Consider the following 17,230-nt stretch of genomic DNA (forward strand, 5'->3'; position numbering starts at 1 on the left):
GAGACAGACCAACGTGTTAGGCTAAGAGCTCAGTCAAAACGACCAGCAAAACCTGTGACCTTCAAGGCGAAAGGTACTATCGTCAGGGCACTAACGAGACCAAGGATAGAGGAAGATGCTTTTGAACTCCGTGATCGATATGAACAAGTGATACTGGTCAGGTTCCGTTCAGGGCACAAAAGACTCAATGTACACACGTGCAAAGAACAGACTCGCACATGCTCAAGAAAAGTAAAACTTATGACCAGGTGCAAGCTGCGACTTGCGACTAAATCTACCAGAAACTATATGGAGGCACTGAGGATCTGCGGCAAACCACAGTGTAGGGCGAACGAAGAAGAAGAAGAAGAAGAAGAAAAAGAAGAAGAAGAAGATAGAAGAAGGAATACTTCAGAATTTTAATTCAGTCACATCTTAGACGTATAACATACACGTTATTACATGTTTATGAACTGATCAAAGTGTTGTACACTATTTTTAAGGAAAGGATCAGAACTTTTACTATAAGTTCATGATTCGAAAAAACAATCATACTTTGTTCGCTCGACAAGCTCAGCCGGACAGGCAAAAGTTGTTTGTGTTATCGGTAGTTTGAGCCATCGAAAATTATACTTTATATATGGATTTTGCCGGGACCTGAAAAGGAGGATTTTCAAATTATTCGAGTTCGAGTGAAAGAAGTCCGACTGTATGTCTGAAAGTTAATATTGATCATGGTTTTGTTGTATACATAGTACTTTTTGATGTAAGATTTCCCCCTTCTGAAGAAGTGAAATCCAAGCCCCAGAGTTTGTTCTTAAATAAATCAAAGACCCGCTTATTGATAACAAAAGCAAACATGATAAAAACACCTTGACTGGCGTTCAGTACTATGAAAATATAGGACATTGTGGTAAGATTTGTCCATATATACAGCAAACCAAAGACCCATGTAGCTCCGGTAATGGTTGATAGTTTAACAAAAACAATTATATCATTGCGTTCGTTTTGCACGGACTTTTGCACTGAAGGGGATCGCTTGATTTTGATTACTACAAATATAAACATACACACGTTAGACAATACTATTAAACCCGCAGGTATACCAAACGTGTATATAATCATCTCTTGTGATGATATATAACACGTGACCCGACCATAGCCTAAGTCACCGCTTTTGGTGTACGACAAGCCGATATTTATTGAAACAAACATAGCGGCCATTAACTGAGCGTAAAGATGGTATATTATCATTTTTCTGATTCCGGACGAGTGAGATATGACTTTTGTTCTTGCAAGAACGCGGAACATATGAAACGTGCAAATATTCATCCAAAACAAAGCGACTAACCAGGAGAAATGTATCAATATACCCAAGACAACGCATTCTGTAGATTTCCTTCTTAAACCACTGAAACTGCCAACTAAGTATAAACTCTGTGCAAGCAACAAAGTAAATATCAATGACATGTTGTTCTTGCCCGGAATCGTCTCTCTGAGTTTAGGGAAGAAGCAAAATACGAAAAATGTAAAACAAAGGGCCAGGATGGATAGTAAAGAACAAATAATTGAAATGATAGATTCCATTGAAATTTGTTCCTTTTGTTTTAACTGCAATACATGGACCATATATTGCTTGTACTTGTCCGCACATACAATAATGTGATCCTCATCAACGAAGCCATATTCACTACTATCTATCACGAAATCGCCTTTGAGCATAGAAACCCCGTCCGTGTCTTTCTTCCAAGGCAAGTCCAGTTTTGAAATATTTACCTTTGGACAGGTAGTAAGCCTAAATATCTTAAAGTCTTTACCACGAATATCACAGAAACCAACTGCATCATAACTCCATAGATGGGGAAATATAGCAAGGTTATCATTCTCAAAGGCAATGTGATTTTGAATCAAATATGTTATATTTAGTTCTTCAGCGTCTTCAGAACTAAGATAAAACGCATCATTGATTTCCTCTGAACGAGATAAAAAGTCTATCATATCAAACGTTCTTGGGTTAACGTCCCGTATTTGAATTTTGAATATTACACTTTGATTCTTAGTTTTCATCCATACTTTCTGCATCGAGTTATGAAGATTTATTATTTTTTCTACGATGTAGCTTGGATCATGGTAATTTTCTACCTGGAACTGAAATCTTGTATCAAAATAAAGTAAACTGGAATTTTCGACGCCAGAAAGATCACTTTCGTTGAAAACCATGTCAGTTTTATACAACATCTGCACGCTACAAAGAGTGCTTCCATCGAGAATTCCTCCTACGTTACTAATCACGTGATCGGCGACGGCAAATGCGTCAGTAATAGGTAAATGACTGGCAGGTGTTAAACGAAGGAATGTTGTGTAAGTAATCTTTTGCAGTTGTTCAAATACATCAACACATATGCCATGCTGTAATACCGAAATCGCTGAACATGTCATGTCTTTGCATGAGTCCTGTAAAACCAAAAAGTATATGTTTTCACCACGTCGGTAACAATAAACTCTCCCACAAATACCTAATGACAACGAAGCTATTGTCTTCTTAATTCTACATAAAACGTATTTAGTTACAATACAGAATTTCGGTAAGAGTGTGAATATATACATGTACCAGGATATATAGTTATTCAAATTTGTATAAAGCTAAATGAGATAAAAATATCGATGTATATGTAAATTAGGCGTAAACTCTCCTCACAACCAAAATAAACAGACAGATGCGATAAAACCTACCATGATATAATCATACAGTTGGTTCGCTGAACACTTATTTGTTCCTTCTATGTCATTCCCCAACACATCTCTATTGTCAAGTTTTAAAAGGCCAGAAAATGAAAAGTCATTGACTCCGTCATGTATTCTGTTGAATGCACATGTTAAGTCGTCAGGAAAAATTTGATTACAAATAGCACAAAATGCGTTTTGATAAGGTACATCGCCAATTTTGATCACTGATCTATACATAGAACACATTATGTCTTCAAAAGTTCCTGTTATATTGCAACCAGACCTTGCAGTTTCACAAGCATCAAAATTGTATTCGGACAAGAACCCAATATCACATATACCATGTACGTAAACAGCATGCAAGATGTCTCTGTCAGTACTGAGGACAGTAGATTCCGAGCACTGAAGTTTCAAATCTAAAGTTTCTAACTGTCCAACACGCTCTCCATGACAAAGTGCGCAATACCTATTTCTGTATAAATCGCCGCTCCATGTACTTCTTACTGGTATCAGGTCTGATAAAGATATTAAATCAAAAACGTTATATGATCTTGTACAGTTTCTCACAAGTTCAGCCTCGGTGTCAGAAGGGCATGTGGCATAGGCGAAGACGCTGCTTTTACTTGAGATAAAATATTTTGAAAGGTATAACGCGATACAGTCCTTTTGTATCACTTGTCCTGTAACACGTCGTGGTACTTCTTCAATAGTAGAAGTGATATTTAATATATTGATATGATTAAACAATATATCAGGACAGCACGTCTTGTTGTTCATGCATGCCGGAAAATCACAACTGCAATCTCCACAACAAGCCATTTTACCGAACGACGGAGTTAATCCAAACGTGAACCCACATAACTCCGTGTAAGGACAGAATTTTAACTGCGTTTCAATTACGTTACGTTGGTATCCTGAAGGAAAGGAAGACAAAAATTGCCGCGTTTGATTCTGAAATAAATATTGTTCCATGTCATTCAGATATAAATCAGTCATCATTTCTTGATTATTTGGCCAGTAAAATCCAGTAACTCCATCTGTTTTAAAAGTCCAATCAAGTGGCGCTGTAGTAGCGTTTACTTTGCTTGTGTATCTTTCCGTCATAACATCCGATACATTTTTCAAGCTTTCACAATATGTAATAACAAGAAAATACACAATTACGAAAGAACATGTCTTCCCCATGTTGGAAACGTTGATGAGTTCAAACTGTGTTTCTATCCTCTTTAAACCGTGATGCTGGTTGCTATAAAATATCACTTTTCACGTTTAGAAGGCAAAAGTCGAAATGGAAAATGAAGCGAGGTTACCAAACATTATAGCTTCTACAACTGTCTAACGATCCTGAAGGATAATTAAAAAGCTGTGACATTACACCAAAACATTTCCCTGAAACATATTATCAAATATCAGTAATTCTCTGAGGTATAATAACTTTGACCGTACCTAATACAGCGGGATTGAAAGCAATTAATTATTTATATTATTCATATTGGTTTTTATTTTGGTATGCTCTTTGGTGAAGTACGGGAATATAGTGAAACAAAACTAAAACTAAAGTGATGAAAATATTTTTACTTATTTTTTTTCTCACTTATATGGAACTACTCTTAAATTCAGAAAAATATGAAAAATATGAATTATAAATAACACGAGCTTCTTTGATATATATATAATACTCGTAAACTGAAAGAAATTTCTGCCGTGAACACCATAATATTCTTTCAACGAAACAAACAAACAAACATCCTCAATATTTTTTTAGTTATTAATGAAATGAAATATGTACATTCTTATTGTCAAACAAAGGTTGTTGAGATAATGCACAAATGTTTTTGTTTTTAAGCACAAATTTCCCCAAATTAGACAACAGTCACACACCGGATAACCAAGCCAACTCACCGTTATGAAAATAGCTGTGTTGTTAGTAATGACGAATTTTAGTACTACCATACTTATGCTTTGTTTTCTACTGTTTTATTTGTAACACAAAATATAATTTTTGTGATTACAACGCTTTTATATCTCATTAGTATTTGTTAACTCTATTATATTTACTGTGTGTAAATGCTAGTTTATGCGCTTAAGAGGTAAGTATTGAATCTATTTTTAGCGTCTTCAAACTAGTAAGCTATAAAGATGAAACATCTGGTCTTAATGAATTATTGTACTGATTATGACCAGTGTGTGTGTGTGTGTGTGCTTGCGTGCGTGTATTTGTCATGGGCGGTGCCCCACAGTATTGTTTTACTTATCTGTTTATCTGTGAATGTAAGTTGTGTGCGTTTGTCTTTTGTACAGATGCGATGTTGTAGCAGTATTGCGATTAAGGAACAAGGCTTTCCCTGTTGAATATTCATCTTTGTTCCACTTTCCTTCAACACCCGATCCTTTTATATAGCCTTAACCACATCCACTTTTTTCTGTATTTTGAATGTATTTATAATGTACTTGTTGTTTGATTTTTGAAGCAACCAAACCACAATAGTTTTCTGTTACAGCTTTTTTTGGCGTGGGCCTACTTTGCGATGCATGGCTGTATTGGAGTGTTTGGTATATTCTGTGCTTCCGGGAAATCTGCCTTAATCTTTTAACTTGTATCGGTAGCATCTGAATATAAGAAGAGATAGACATGCGCACTCACGAGACGAAAGCCTTAATTTAGATAAATAACAGAATCAGATTAAATGGTATAAGGCCGTGACCTTATTTTAAATTTTCTGTAAAATGATTATTTCTAATGAATGTTGAATTGGAATATATCAAGCTATTACATTAAGCTGTGCCTGTAATTACTGTATAAGGGAAATGTGTAGTATTTTGCAAGAATAGCGACTAAGCCGAGGCTAAAATGCACAACAACTTCTCTCAAATATTAGAGATGACCTCTATAAGAAAAGCGTATAACTAAGTCAGTTTTCAGGTTGAACGAGGCTTCCATTATGCCATACAGGAAACGCACTGTGTAGGGGGCCGCTATATATTTTTACATTTATTACAATTTGCCTAAAGTATAGTATCGTGAAAACCATGTGTGCAAACTTAGTTACAAGTCTAGTCGAAAATCGCTCCATTATTTCCATTATGAAAACATCAGTCATTAAAGACGACAACAAGATATTGAAGCCACTATCAAAAAAGTGCAACCACGTAAATATTTCCTGCGGATTGGTTTTGGTTTCAAAATATATTTTGCTCAGTATTCACCCAATCGTAATGTTTGAAGAGTTTCTACGCGGTTGATGTATTTGGTTTGTTCAATTAAACTCCAAGGATGATCAGAGAAGCAGTTAATAAAATCTGTAAAAAAGATCCTTGGGAAGCATAGAATGCAACCAAGAAAAATAATAGGTCTTTGCAAAATGCTCAACCATACGCTTAACGTTGAATGCGCAACCGAATATTGAAGGTTTGAAATATCAACATTCATAGCACTACAACAAACGTGTTTGTGAACATGGACGGATCCAAACGGAAGGGGAAAAATCATTATATAGAAATATTTCAATGGCAAAATACAATACATATCGTAGCCCTGACGAACCTATAAACCGGGTCAGTCTATTTATAAGTACAACAACACGGTGGACCCATTTAAACGGGTTGTAATTAATAAGGTTTTTACAGTCTCGCCGCACTTTGAGTTGTTTATCTGAAGACAAATGGATACACTGCCATGGTATTGTTTTAAAACCACCATGACTTTGTCAGTCACATTATTACACAAACTTTACTGACTAAAAGCAAACGAAAGGAAATACTTGTAATTTCTATGTGGACTAAATTACTGTATCACATTTCTTTACATGAAAACACAATACACAGAGTGCTCTAATATATCAATAAATGTTTATGTTTCCTCAATTTTATCATTGTATCAAATTTTATTACAAAATATCTTGATACAGAATGTCCTCTGCTATATCAATCAATGATCATGTTTCTCCAATGTCATCACAGATCATTTCATTACTCAGGATCTGATGGGAATACTGCACTAACACTCTAAAACTCTTCCGGAAAGTGTAACACCCAGTGTTGGTGTAGCCAGTAGATTATGAATAAATTTTCAGAATATGAAAAAAATATCCATGACAAACATTAAGAATGATGAACAAAGGGAAAAAGTCCTGAGCGGGGTTCGAATCAAGTTATGTCCAGTGGGACAAAACCAAAAATGGAGGTATTCCTACAATCAAAAAACAAATTATACATTGCACATAGTACAATTTATGGCATCGTTATTGATAGACATTTTATTGCTTGGTGATACAAAAAATGGACTTATTGAAGTAACGCATTATCAAACGATTGTATTTTGCTAAGGTGGAAAGTCTCGCCAAGATTTGTAACATTTGTCTTTTATTCAAAATTTAGAAAATACTTTAACATCTTACAGCTGGTAGATAAAAAATAAACAAACATTTTCAGGACGTTCTATGCAGCATTTTCATATGAAACAAACGCATAGGCTGTTACACTTGTGGAATAACGTGGTTACTACGTTAGCTAAACAGTACATATAAGAAAAATACTTACATTCAAAGTTATTCTTTCTGTTCTGTTTTGTTGGGAAGGAACATACTTTAAACAAAATGAAAGCCAGTTTTATGACACCTGGTTTATGAGATCATCCTAAGATGTCAACGACTTGAGGTGAGTTTAAAATCTCCAAAACTTTCACAAAATTCCCATGTTAAAATGGGACATAAAAGTTTTTAAAAGAAGTTTTTAAGACCAATTCTCTGTAAGAACTAAAAAATTAAAGAAGGGGTCGGAAACTCATAGTCTCAGAATTACTTCATATTTGCACCCTTTTTAGTATTCAAGCCATATATGAAGAATTAAGGGCGAAAAGATATGAATCAGCTCTGGTTACCATGGAAACGGGTACATTATACTTTTTGTGAAAAATGGCAATTTCTGAGAGTCAAATTTTACTAAAATGTTACAATTTTCTTCACACATAGTGGGCTCTATGTCTGAAATAAAGCACTAATTTTCATATTTGCCTGAAATACATACCTGAAGTGATTATTTAAAGCAAATATTGCCTTTCAACATTTTCACAGTTTTAGAAGCAACAATTTTATAAATACCCCCTTTTAAGATTTTACATTATCTTTAAAAATTGGTCTGCATGTATATTTTTTAACTTCTAATAGAAAAAAAAGTGCACGCATCTGAATATAATACTTGTATGGATTCAGCAGAGCTATGATACCCATTTCAATTTAAGGAGGAATTTTAGTGGGTCATTCATATTTGAGCTTTATACAGAATTTTGAAAATTGACAAAAAATGAGTTTTCAGCAAACTCATTTATGCCTAAATTACAGAATAACCTGAAATAATAATACATTGCCAGATACAGAATTATAGCAAAACATAAGTTTTTCATGTAAAATCATCTTACAAAGTTATACTGTCCAACACTTTGTCTAGAAATTAAGGAGAATGTTCCGTTACCATGGCAACGTACAAGAAAATTATAATTCAGACCTTTTTAAAGCACTTTCTGTATCAATTTTGTATTCTATGAATCAAGAAAAGTTTATCTGCAAACTATCAATGCATCTAACGCACCTGAAGCACATTCTGGGCAGAATTAAGAAGGATACAACCATAATAACGATCTATGAAACTTAAAGCATTGTCACAAGGTCAGTTCTCAACAACCTTGTATGCACTTTTCTTTCTTTAGGGTAAACTAATTTTGAGTTTCAAAGCAGTTGGAAATACTCATAACCAACTGATACTGGTCTTTAAGGTATTGCACGGTTACTTATCATGACTGGCCAATATTTTTTTCAAGCTGCCATGGTTACAACATTCATTTTGCATTAAAAAAGAACTTTAACTCATAGTTATTTTTTTGCTGCAATTACTATAAAGCCATTGATATTAAATGACATTTTTGGATAAAATAACAAAAATATCTATGTGTGTTTGTGTAAAGACAGTGTCCTTTCACCTTTGGAAATCATTTTGTTGCCATGGAAACAAATAGCAGTAAAAGCAAAATCATGTCTACTTCGCCATTTGATTTAATATATACATTTTAAATACAATTCAAAATTATGAACAAATAACAGTGTATAATCCAAGACTGAAAAATACGATATTTAAAAATATACAGTATGTTCATGTAACAACAATCATGATGCACATTCTTTATTTAACAATCAAATTAAATCAAATGATCTACAGAACAGTTTAGTCAATATTTTGCTAGATACAACTTTAAATGAGCCACGCCATGAGAAAACCAACATAGTGCGTTGGCGACCAGCATGGATCCATACCAGCCTGTGCATCAGCACAGTCTGGTCAGGATCCATGCTGTTCGCTAACAGTTTCTCTAATTGTAATATGCTTTGAAAGCGAACAGGATGGATCCTGACCAGACTGCGCGGGCTGCTCTGGATCTGTGCTGGTCGCAAAGCCACTATATTGGTTTTCTCATGGCGCGGCTCAAATGTTTTTAATTCTTTCAAACTATCAAGACAATGGCCAGACTTTTTACGGATAGCTATAGATAATGTAGATTTAAGACTTTACTAAGTTTATTCAGAAAACCCCTGATCATGCACATTCAAGGGCCAGTAAATACTCAGTTAATACAAACTGCAGTTGCAGACATATCTCCTAATGCTTCTTCAAAAATATATCAAAATACACAACTAAATCTACTTTATTTATTAAAGTAAATACATGCTGGTAAAATAGGATGACACATGCCTTGTATATCTTAGAATGAAACCTGTTTTACAGATGACAATTTTATTGGATTTCTGAAGATAAATAGATGTTGTTACATGAATGAGGTCTTAAATTAGTCAGAAAAGTCAGCTAGAAACTCAGATGTTCTCTTTAATCATTGGCCAATTAGTATATATGGGCTTAAGTAATTACCTAACACAATATAGGTAACTTTACAAATGTATGAATTTTCATCAAAATCTGCATTGCAGACATTCTTAAAAAATAAATTTCATCAGAAAATATGATTTTATGATACAGGCCTAAGAGGGAAAAAGAATTATAATATTTCAACAGTCTCACAAAATCAAGTATACTAATTCAATCATTGTTTTGCTATACTTTCTCAGTATTTTTTAAAGATTTAGAAAATCTATATGAAATGAAATTATCTATGGTAGAAAATATACAATTAGATTTGCATATGTTTGAGTAATAAGCCTTCATGTATAATTATGCTGTAAATTGGTATCCAAATCTGATGAGAACTGCAAAACCTGTGCTTTTTTCTTTTACAAATATTCAAATACTGTCATGTGTTTATTCCATTTAGATATATTCAAGTGCATCTTTTTCAAAATACATTAAGTTTTATCAAATTTAAATATAACAAATTTAATGTTATACATGCAAAAGTAATCAAACAATATCAGATTTTTTTAAATTTTAATGTAAAGTCAAGAATAAAGATTTTTTTTTCAATTACAGGGCCTTTGGTTAAACAACTATCAACACTTTTAGGAAATGACATTCTAATTCTTTTCCATAAATCTGAAAAAAAAACATTAATGCAAACAACATAAGTCCATCTTCAGGGTGTCCAGTGTGAGTTCTTCTACTTATGTCAAAGGCACCAATCATTATTTTGGTCTGTGGCAATCCAAAAAAAGGACAGATCTTCACTATTCAGATGTCCATAACTTATTTCAAAAAACACTAATTGATGATTCCCCACTTTCAGCCTCTCTATTTGGAAAACACACACACTATTTTCATAAACATTTTGCCTTCACAATGACATACTGCATTTCAAACTTGTGTCCTCTACTACAGAGATGAAATGTCATCTTGTCAACACTAAACTACCTGGATCAGACAATTATGTCACAGACTGCACATTTGCAAGTTATAAAAAGTATTTTTAGCAGTCCTAGTTATTTTCATTTGATACAGAATCTTGAGAAGGCTGGCTCTTCAGGTGATATCAGAGGTCTTCTAACTGCATTTACTTTTACCATGTAGCTGTCACTGAAAAGTACAGATGTGAGAGAATAACAATCTGAATGTCTTTCATTTGACTATTGGTGGTGGTGGGATGGGGATGGACTCTCCAGTTAAATAGTTGTGACATCATGTTACTGGGTAGATCTACTGATCTTCTACAAGCCAGCTGGAGGGTTTCCTCTCACAAATTTGTAAATGAATAAAATTTACATACACTATTTCAATCATTTAATAAATTTTGTATAAATAAATGTATAATATATACATCTTTCCTTTATTCTTTTAATGAAAATAATTTATCACATAGACCTCCCCCTCCTTGAAATGATTTTAAAAGGAACAATTGTATGAAATACATTAAATACTTTTGATTTTACTACACTTTGATTAAATTTAAGATACATGAAATTCTAAACAAAGTTCATAAATATTTGTCAAAAAATAACATTCAATCAAGCATTTATAAAGATCTGAAATCAGACCTGGTCAGACACTAAGACAAACTATAAATAAAATGTAGATACCTTCCTTCCTTTTATTCCAATATAAGGATGATGATGATCATTCATTCTTTGAAGAATTAGTCTGGAATAAACACAAATCAAACTAAAATGGTTGTTACTGTTGTTACATTTTGACAGATACAGAATTTCATCCTTTTCAACATTATATAGACCACTTTAAAGGTAAAATCTGTTTCTCATACATGTGAAGAGGGTCCCTTCTGAAAAAGGGTATATTTTAAAATTTCAAAAACTTATCAATATTTATAGTTACAATACAAATGTATGTCAATTTAAGTTATATGAAGTCCTACTAGCTATTCTTGTATCATAGATTGTGAGGTCAAGATTTCATACTTGTATGAATATGGGCATGTGGGTGGGGGCTTATTCTTTATTTAAATACATGTAGGCCTCTGTTGTGTAAATATATATATAAAAACATATTAACTTTGACACAAACCATTTACATTCAGTATGTACTTGTAAAACAGTAAAACAGGCATGTGCAGAATAAAACATGCTGACCTAAGCAATGGATGCAATTAAATGTTTTTATTTTTCAGCATTCAGTGAGTTTTTACTTCAGTTAGTCTATATTTCTACAGGTACTTTGGCTAACACATACACTGTTGCAAATGTCTAAATTTATTATGATTACCTCTCTAGAACATCCACTCACTTCATAGTTGTTTGAAACTTTATCATCAAGCAGTCATTTTCAAAAGAAACAACTCACAGCTGAAAAACAAAACAAATAAATTTACAAAAATACATACATTTTGAAATGAAAATATATGTCTTTATCTGCTTTTTACAAATAACATAAAAAGCATGCTAATGATCATTTACAACTAAAATCAGGGCTTTTTCCATTATAAATCTACCTCCAATAAAAGGAGGTAATCCCAAAGAAAGTATGTTTCTTCCCAAGTCTGAATATGAAATTCCCAAATGTGTTACCTTATATGGGTGTTTGATGTTTTAAAATGGTTTTGAAAATTTGTATATATCTATATTTAGGTTATAACAACAACATTTATAGTGTTGCTCAATTACTGAAATGTAATCCATTAATATTTTACACAAAAAATATCTTTATATAGATTTTGGTAGATTCTAATTTGGAAAATTTCCAAATTTAGACAATTTCTGAGAGCATTTTCCCGATTCCACTGGTGTTGGTATTCCCAAAATGATGAAAAAATGCCTGAAAGTGTTATCTTGGTAAAATAATAGGAAATGTCTGTCTAATATTTGAGAAAATAACCTCTGTATGGTCTTTGAAATGTTGAATCTGTTGAAGGAAGTATTAAGCACATATCTTGCACAGCTTGAAATTTTTACATGTCATATTAAAACATAAAATATTATGAGACTCACCTGTATTGTAGTGTTATCCTTTAACACTGGTCCTTCTGTCAGTTGATACAAACTTCACTTATGGAGATAAACAGACAGATGACAGACTTGGATGTCTATCCACAGTTTAGACTCTTTTCTATCAGAGTATTTTTCCCAAACAATGTCGCTATTCAGCAAATTTTAAACGTGGACTTTGAAGGGACACGTCCAAGCATCACATGCCCATTAGCATAAAATCTCTGACTGTCATTGTATCTATATACTAAAAATTTGCAAAATCCAAGTAGAAATCTGAATTCAGCATAATCCAGGAAGTAAACTTAGATAAGCTCTTTGTGGTTTCCTAAATGAAGAGCATCAAGGGGAGGTAATAAAAATAGGAAAAAATGCCCAAAATCATAAACTTTGGCCCAAATCTACAAGAATGTGTCTGAATGACCCACTACGATTTATGTTTCATTTTGAAATATCATCTTCCCTTTATACAAACAAATATACTTTTCTGCTGAGACCTGTGCACTTTTCAAGATTTAGAGCACAATATAAACATATGTTTTGCTCCATAAATATATTTTTTCTTGCAGATAAAAGTCTAGATCATACCAGAATCAAATAAATATTTGGAAATATTAGTTTGGTATGAAACCTTGTTCGTTTGCCTTTAAAATTTGCAAGTACTAAAATAAAAGACACTTTCTAGTACTTTCCAGATGACAAAATAGGCATGCACCCCTATTTTTTTGAAAATTAAGCAAGTTGGGGATTTGCATCCTCGTTTCCATGGTAACCGGGACATATATTGAAAAAATGAAAAACAGGATTTTTTTAATTTTGCACCCTCTTCAAGAAAAAATCGGTTTAAAGGAAATCTGTGACTATGAGTTTCCAACTTTTTTTGGTTCTTACAGAGAATTGGTCTTAAAGATATATTTTTGTAAAATGACACCTAGCTGGTGCAAGGCCTTATATCAATTCATACCACCGGTGATATAACATATGTCCGTTTCTGCTTTAGTTCGGCTGGTAACCTGTACAAACTGCAATGCTTCCACAGCAAGCGAATTTTCAAATGACTTGAAAAGCGAATCCAAGCGACTGTTCCTTGATAAACGACCAACTGGTTGTCACCGCTGCGTTCCCTTTGATATTATAGATCATTTTCGCTCAAAAAAAATGAAACGCTCGCCAAAAAAAAAAAAAAAAAATAGTTTTAAGTAATGAAAGTACACGGACCGATTGTGTTTCGATGGAAAATGCTGAGACATTACAGATGTGTGACATTTCGAGATCAGAACTGCAAAATCGCTTATTTAATACTTTGACTATTTGTGAGAGCATTGATCTTTAAATAATAAGCTGTAAGAGCTAAATAGAGTTAAATCTTGTTTTACCCGAGCTCTTTCCTAAAATAACTAAATTTATGTGAAATAGAAGCGAGAGAGGAATGTTTGTCAAATAAGAATTATTTACTTTCGATCTTATTTTGAAAAGTTGAAAAGTGGTAAAAATGTGTGTCAACGTTTTAAGCTTTTTAAAACAAAGCTGTGAGAGCATATCTTTTGATTATTTAAGTATTGTCTCGATACAACTAAATTCATGTGAAATCCAATTGGGATAGGACTATATGTCAAATAAGAATCAATTTGACCAGTCGCCAAACGTACGATCGCTCCGCCCCTTAGATCACGTGGTTTGGAAATGCGAAACCTTCGACAAACAAGCTTCAAAATGATGGATACGATAATGCTGAAATGATGTCCCTTACGATGTTGGCTAATATTTCTTTCCTTATAAAAGATCATTATGAAGAATAAGTTTGCTAATTTGTCTTATATCTATTCTATGGAATGTTTTCGTATTAAGGTTAAAGAGGCTGTATTTTCGTATTTTTCTCAAGTTCCTCGTATGTCCTCAAATTCTATACTTCATTTCAACTATATAACGTTTTCAAATGTAACCCGCTCAAAGAAGATACCTTAAAAGTGTTGCATATTTAACACAATATGAACGTATTGAACAAATTTACGCCCGGATTAATATACTTTCTGTCACTTCATTCACATTTCGTTAATTCTTCTAAATTCTTGATATCATTTATTTATGCATTATTTATTCATTAAATACATATGTATTCATTCGGAATACAAACGGCTTCTCTTTTGTGACTTTTAAACTGAAATTAAAATCCGGCATAAATACTTATTTCTAATAAACTTGCTTAGTTTTATTTAAAGGGGTAGGTATGGGTATCCGAACAGTCACTGGTATTTCAGCGGAATTCACATGAGTCCTGTGCTCAGTTTGGGGATTCTGTGTGATTTCATTGAATTCTTCAACTTTACAAACCTTCATCTATATTTGAACACCTGAGTGGTATTTATTATATCAATAACCGTTTCTTTAATGTCTAAAAGCTTAAATCCTCATTATTTCTTGTATAAGGTAGAGCAGTACTTTAAACATTTTCGAAAAAAAAAAAACCCACTTAATTTCTGATAAAAAAGGGTTGCCGACCCAACCAGTTCTTTTTATTTGTCCATATGATAATACATTGTACTTGTTCATTCACAAAATCAGTACCTTAAAGTGTATTTGTAATTCAATGATTATATGATTCAGCTATGTTTATTCATTAAATCTATTTTGCAAAATTAATATTCGCACTAATTTATTTTTGTCTTCACCAAATAACGGTTAATTCGAGAGCAGAGTTCAGTTTTTATTATATAATATGGTATAAATACATTGAATATGGTGCTCCATTGTTAATAAACTTTAAATTTGATCTAGAGTTTATTAATCTTTAGTCGACATATGTGCTTATTATTATAAAATGGCCAAAGTTTTGTTTTTACATTTTTATTCATTTAAGTATACACAGATTGCACATGTTATACATTTTAAACACTTACAGATATTGTATATTAACAATGTATGTTAGAAAAAATGAAAATATAAACATACTGTATAACAATACCTTAATATAACCTTAATATAACCAATATTAATATAGTGCGTCATCTGATATACTTAAAGGTTTTTGTTTGATGAAGTGGGGATAGAAAATTTGGAAAAATTACCCAAACATTTGTGAGCAAGAATGTTTAGAGAAAACATGTTTTTCGATATTATATTCTGCGTTTCTGCATATACATATACATTTGTATATAAATATAAGAGTTCAAGTTATAAAATCATTCCATTTTGTGTTAAATATATCTATTTTGTCTTTCAAAGTTGATATTATTCGTTCAATGCCAATACGCCGTGTTAGATAAAGTTTGAAAGATTCAATTTCGGGTATATTTTTGTTATACTTGCATTTACTTATAAAATATTTGGCTAATATCAAAATAAAGTTAACAATATTTCTTTTTATAGTATCCGTTTCTTCTTCAAACCCTAATGACAATGTTCTATAACTAAGGATATATAATTGAATATTTTTAGTTCTGAGAAGTCTTTGTAGATTAACCCAGAATTGTTGTATTATTTGACATTCCCAAAAAAGGTGCCTCTGGGTTTCTGGGACCATTGAACAGAAATCACACAACCTAGAATTTGTGAGTTTGCATTTGTACAGATAATTGTTATTTGGTATTATTCTCATTAGATATTTATATTGATATTCTCTTAACTTTGAATCGATAGTACACTTTGTTGGTATTGTAAAAACATGTTTCCATCTAATTTGTTCTCCTAATAATTCTGAATCCCATTTCTTTAGATTTTTGTTGCTACTGTGTATTTGTTTAATTTGTAATTCATACAACATTTTATTCATTTTTATAGTTTGATTAATTTTATCTATTAAATATCCAGTTCCAAGTGTTAAGTTGATTTGCTCTTCAGCTAAGTGTTTTTCCCATTTGTTGTCAATTGCTTCTCCTCAATGTCAAATAGTTAAGAAATTCACCATTTTCAATACCATATATATATTGCATTTGTTCAAATGTTAAGAGATGTTTAGTTCGGAAGTCAAAAATATGTTCCATGTATAAAATGCCTCTTTCCAACCAAGGTTTGTAAAGAAACAAGTTTCCATTTGTCTGTTTTATATTTGAGTTATTCCATATTATTTCTTTCGAGTAGTTTTGTATACATGGTTTAAAATTAATTGTGCACCAGGATATTACCATCTCCTTGAGAAAGGTGAACTTGAAATTTAGTTTAGCTGCATCTGCTTTGCAAGTGTTATATTTAAAAATATGTTCTCCATATTTTTCTAGGTCTTTGGTATAAATTTTATTCCATTTTGCATCACTTTTATAAGTGATTCTTTTTACCCAGCTAGCCTTAATTGAATTTATGAAGCAGTCTATATCTAACATTTTCAATCCTCCATTTTCATATGTTTGTATAATTGTTTTTCGAGATATTTTGGAATCCCACAAGAAGTCAAACATGAGATTTTTAATTCTTTTAATTCTATTTTCTGTACGATTGTTTAATACTGTAAGTGGGTATACCAGTTTTGGAAATGCGAATGATTTAATTACTGTGATTTTACCTATTAAAGAGAGTTTCCATCTTCTCCATTTGTACAGTGTATGTTGAAATGCATCTATCTTAGGGTCTAAATTAATTTCTAGTACTTTAGTTGGGTCATTTGTAAAGTGTATACCTAGAGTTGAGGCCTCATTTGACGACCAAATAAATTTCTTCGTTTT

General features: G+C 32.4%; 1 protein-coding gene and 1 long non-coding RNA gene across 2 annotated transcripts; both read right to left on the reverse strand.

Annotated features, from left to right (window-relative positions):
- Positions 1 to 303: 303 nt before the first annotated feature.
- On the reverse strand, positions 304 to 3,525 carry LOC123547531 (uncharacterized). The gene is made up of 2 exons (XM_045334703.2): positions 2,713 to 3,525; positions 304 to 2,433 (listed from the first exon to the last, which is right to left on the reverse strand). Exons 1-2 carry the CDS (start codon positions 3,523 to 3,525, stop codon positions 712 to 714), a joined length of 2,535 nt encoding a protein of 844 aa, XP_045190638.2. The 3' UTR covers positions 304 to 711.
- Positions 3,526 to 7,452: 3,927 nt separating this feature from the next.
- LOC128559605 (uncharacterized) lies at positions 7,453 to 13,457 on the reverse strand. Its single transcript, XR_008372495.1, has 4 exons — positions 12,579 to 13,457; positions 11,857 to 11,936; positions 11,217 to 11,277; positions 7,453 to 10,716 (listed from the first exon to the last, which is right to left on the reverse strand). It is a non-coding gene; the product is annotated as an uncharacterized LOC128559605 (long non-coding RNA).
- Positions 13,458 to 17,230: the final 3,773 nt, after the last annotated feature.

This window comes from Mercenaria mercenaria, chromosome 9 (genome assembly GCF_021730395.1).
Source record: "Mercenaria mercenaria strain notata chromosome 9, MADL_Memer_1, whole genome shotgun sequence".
NCBI lineage: Eukaryota > Metazoa > Mollusca > Bivalvia > Venerida > Veneridae > Mercenaria > Mercenaria mercenaria.

Excerpts from the sequence above, each read along its gene's own strand:
- LOC123547531 (XM_045334703.2), bottom strand. The coding sequence starts at position 3,525 with ATGGCTTGTTGTGGAGATTGCAGTTGTGATTTTCCGGCATGCATGAAC. Across the intron at positions 2,434-2,712 it reads AACTGTATGATTATATCATG|GACTCATGCAAAGACATGAC; the intron begins GTAGGTTTTATC and ends TTGGTTTTACAG.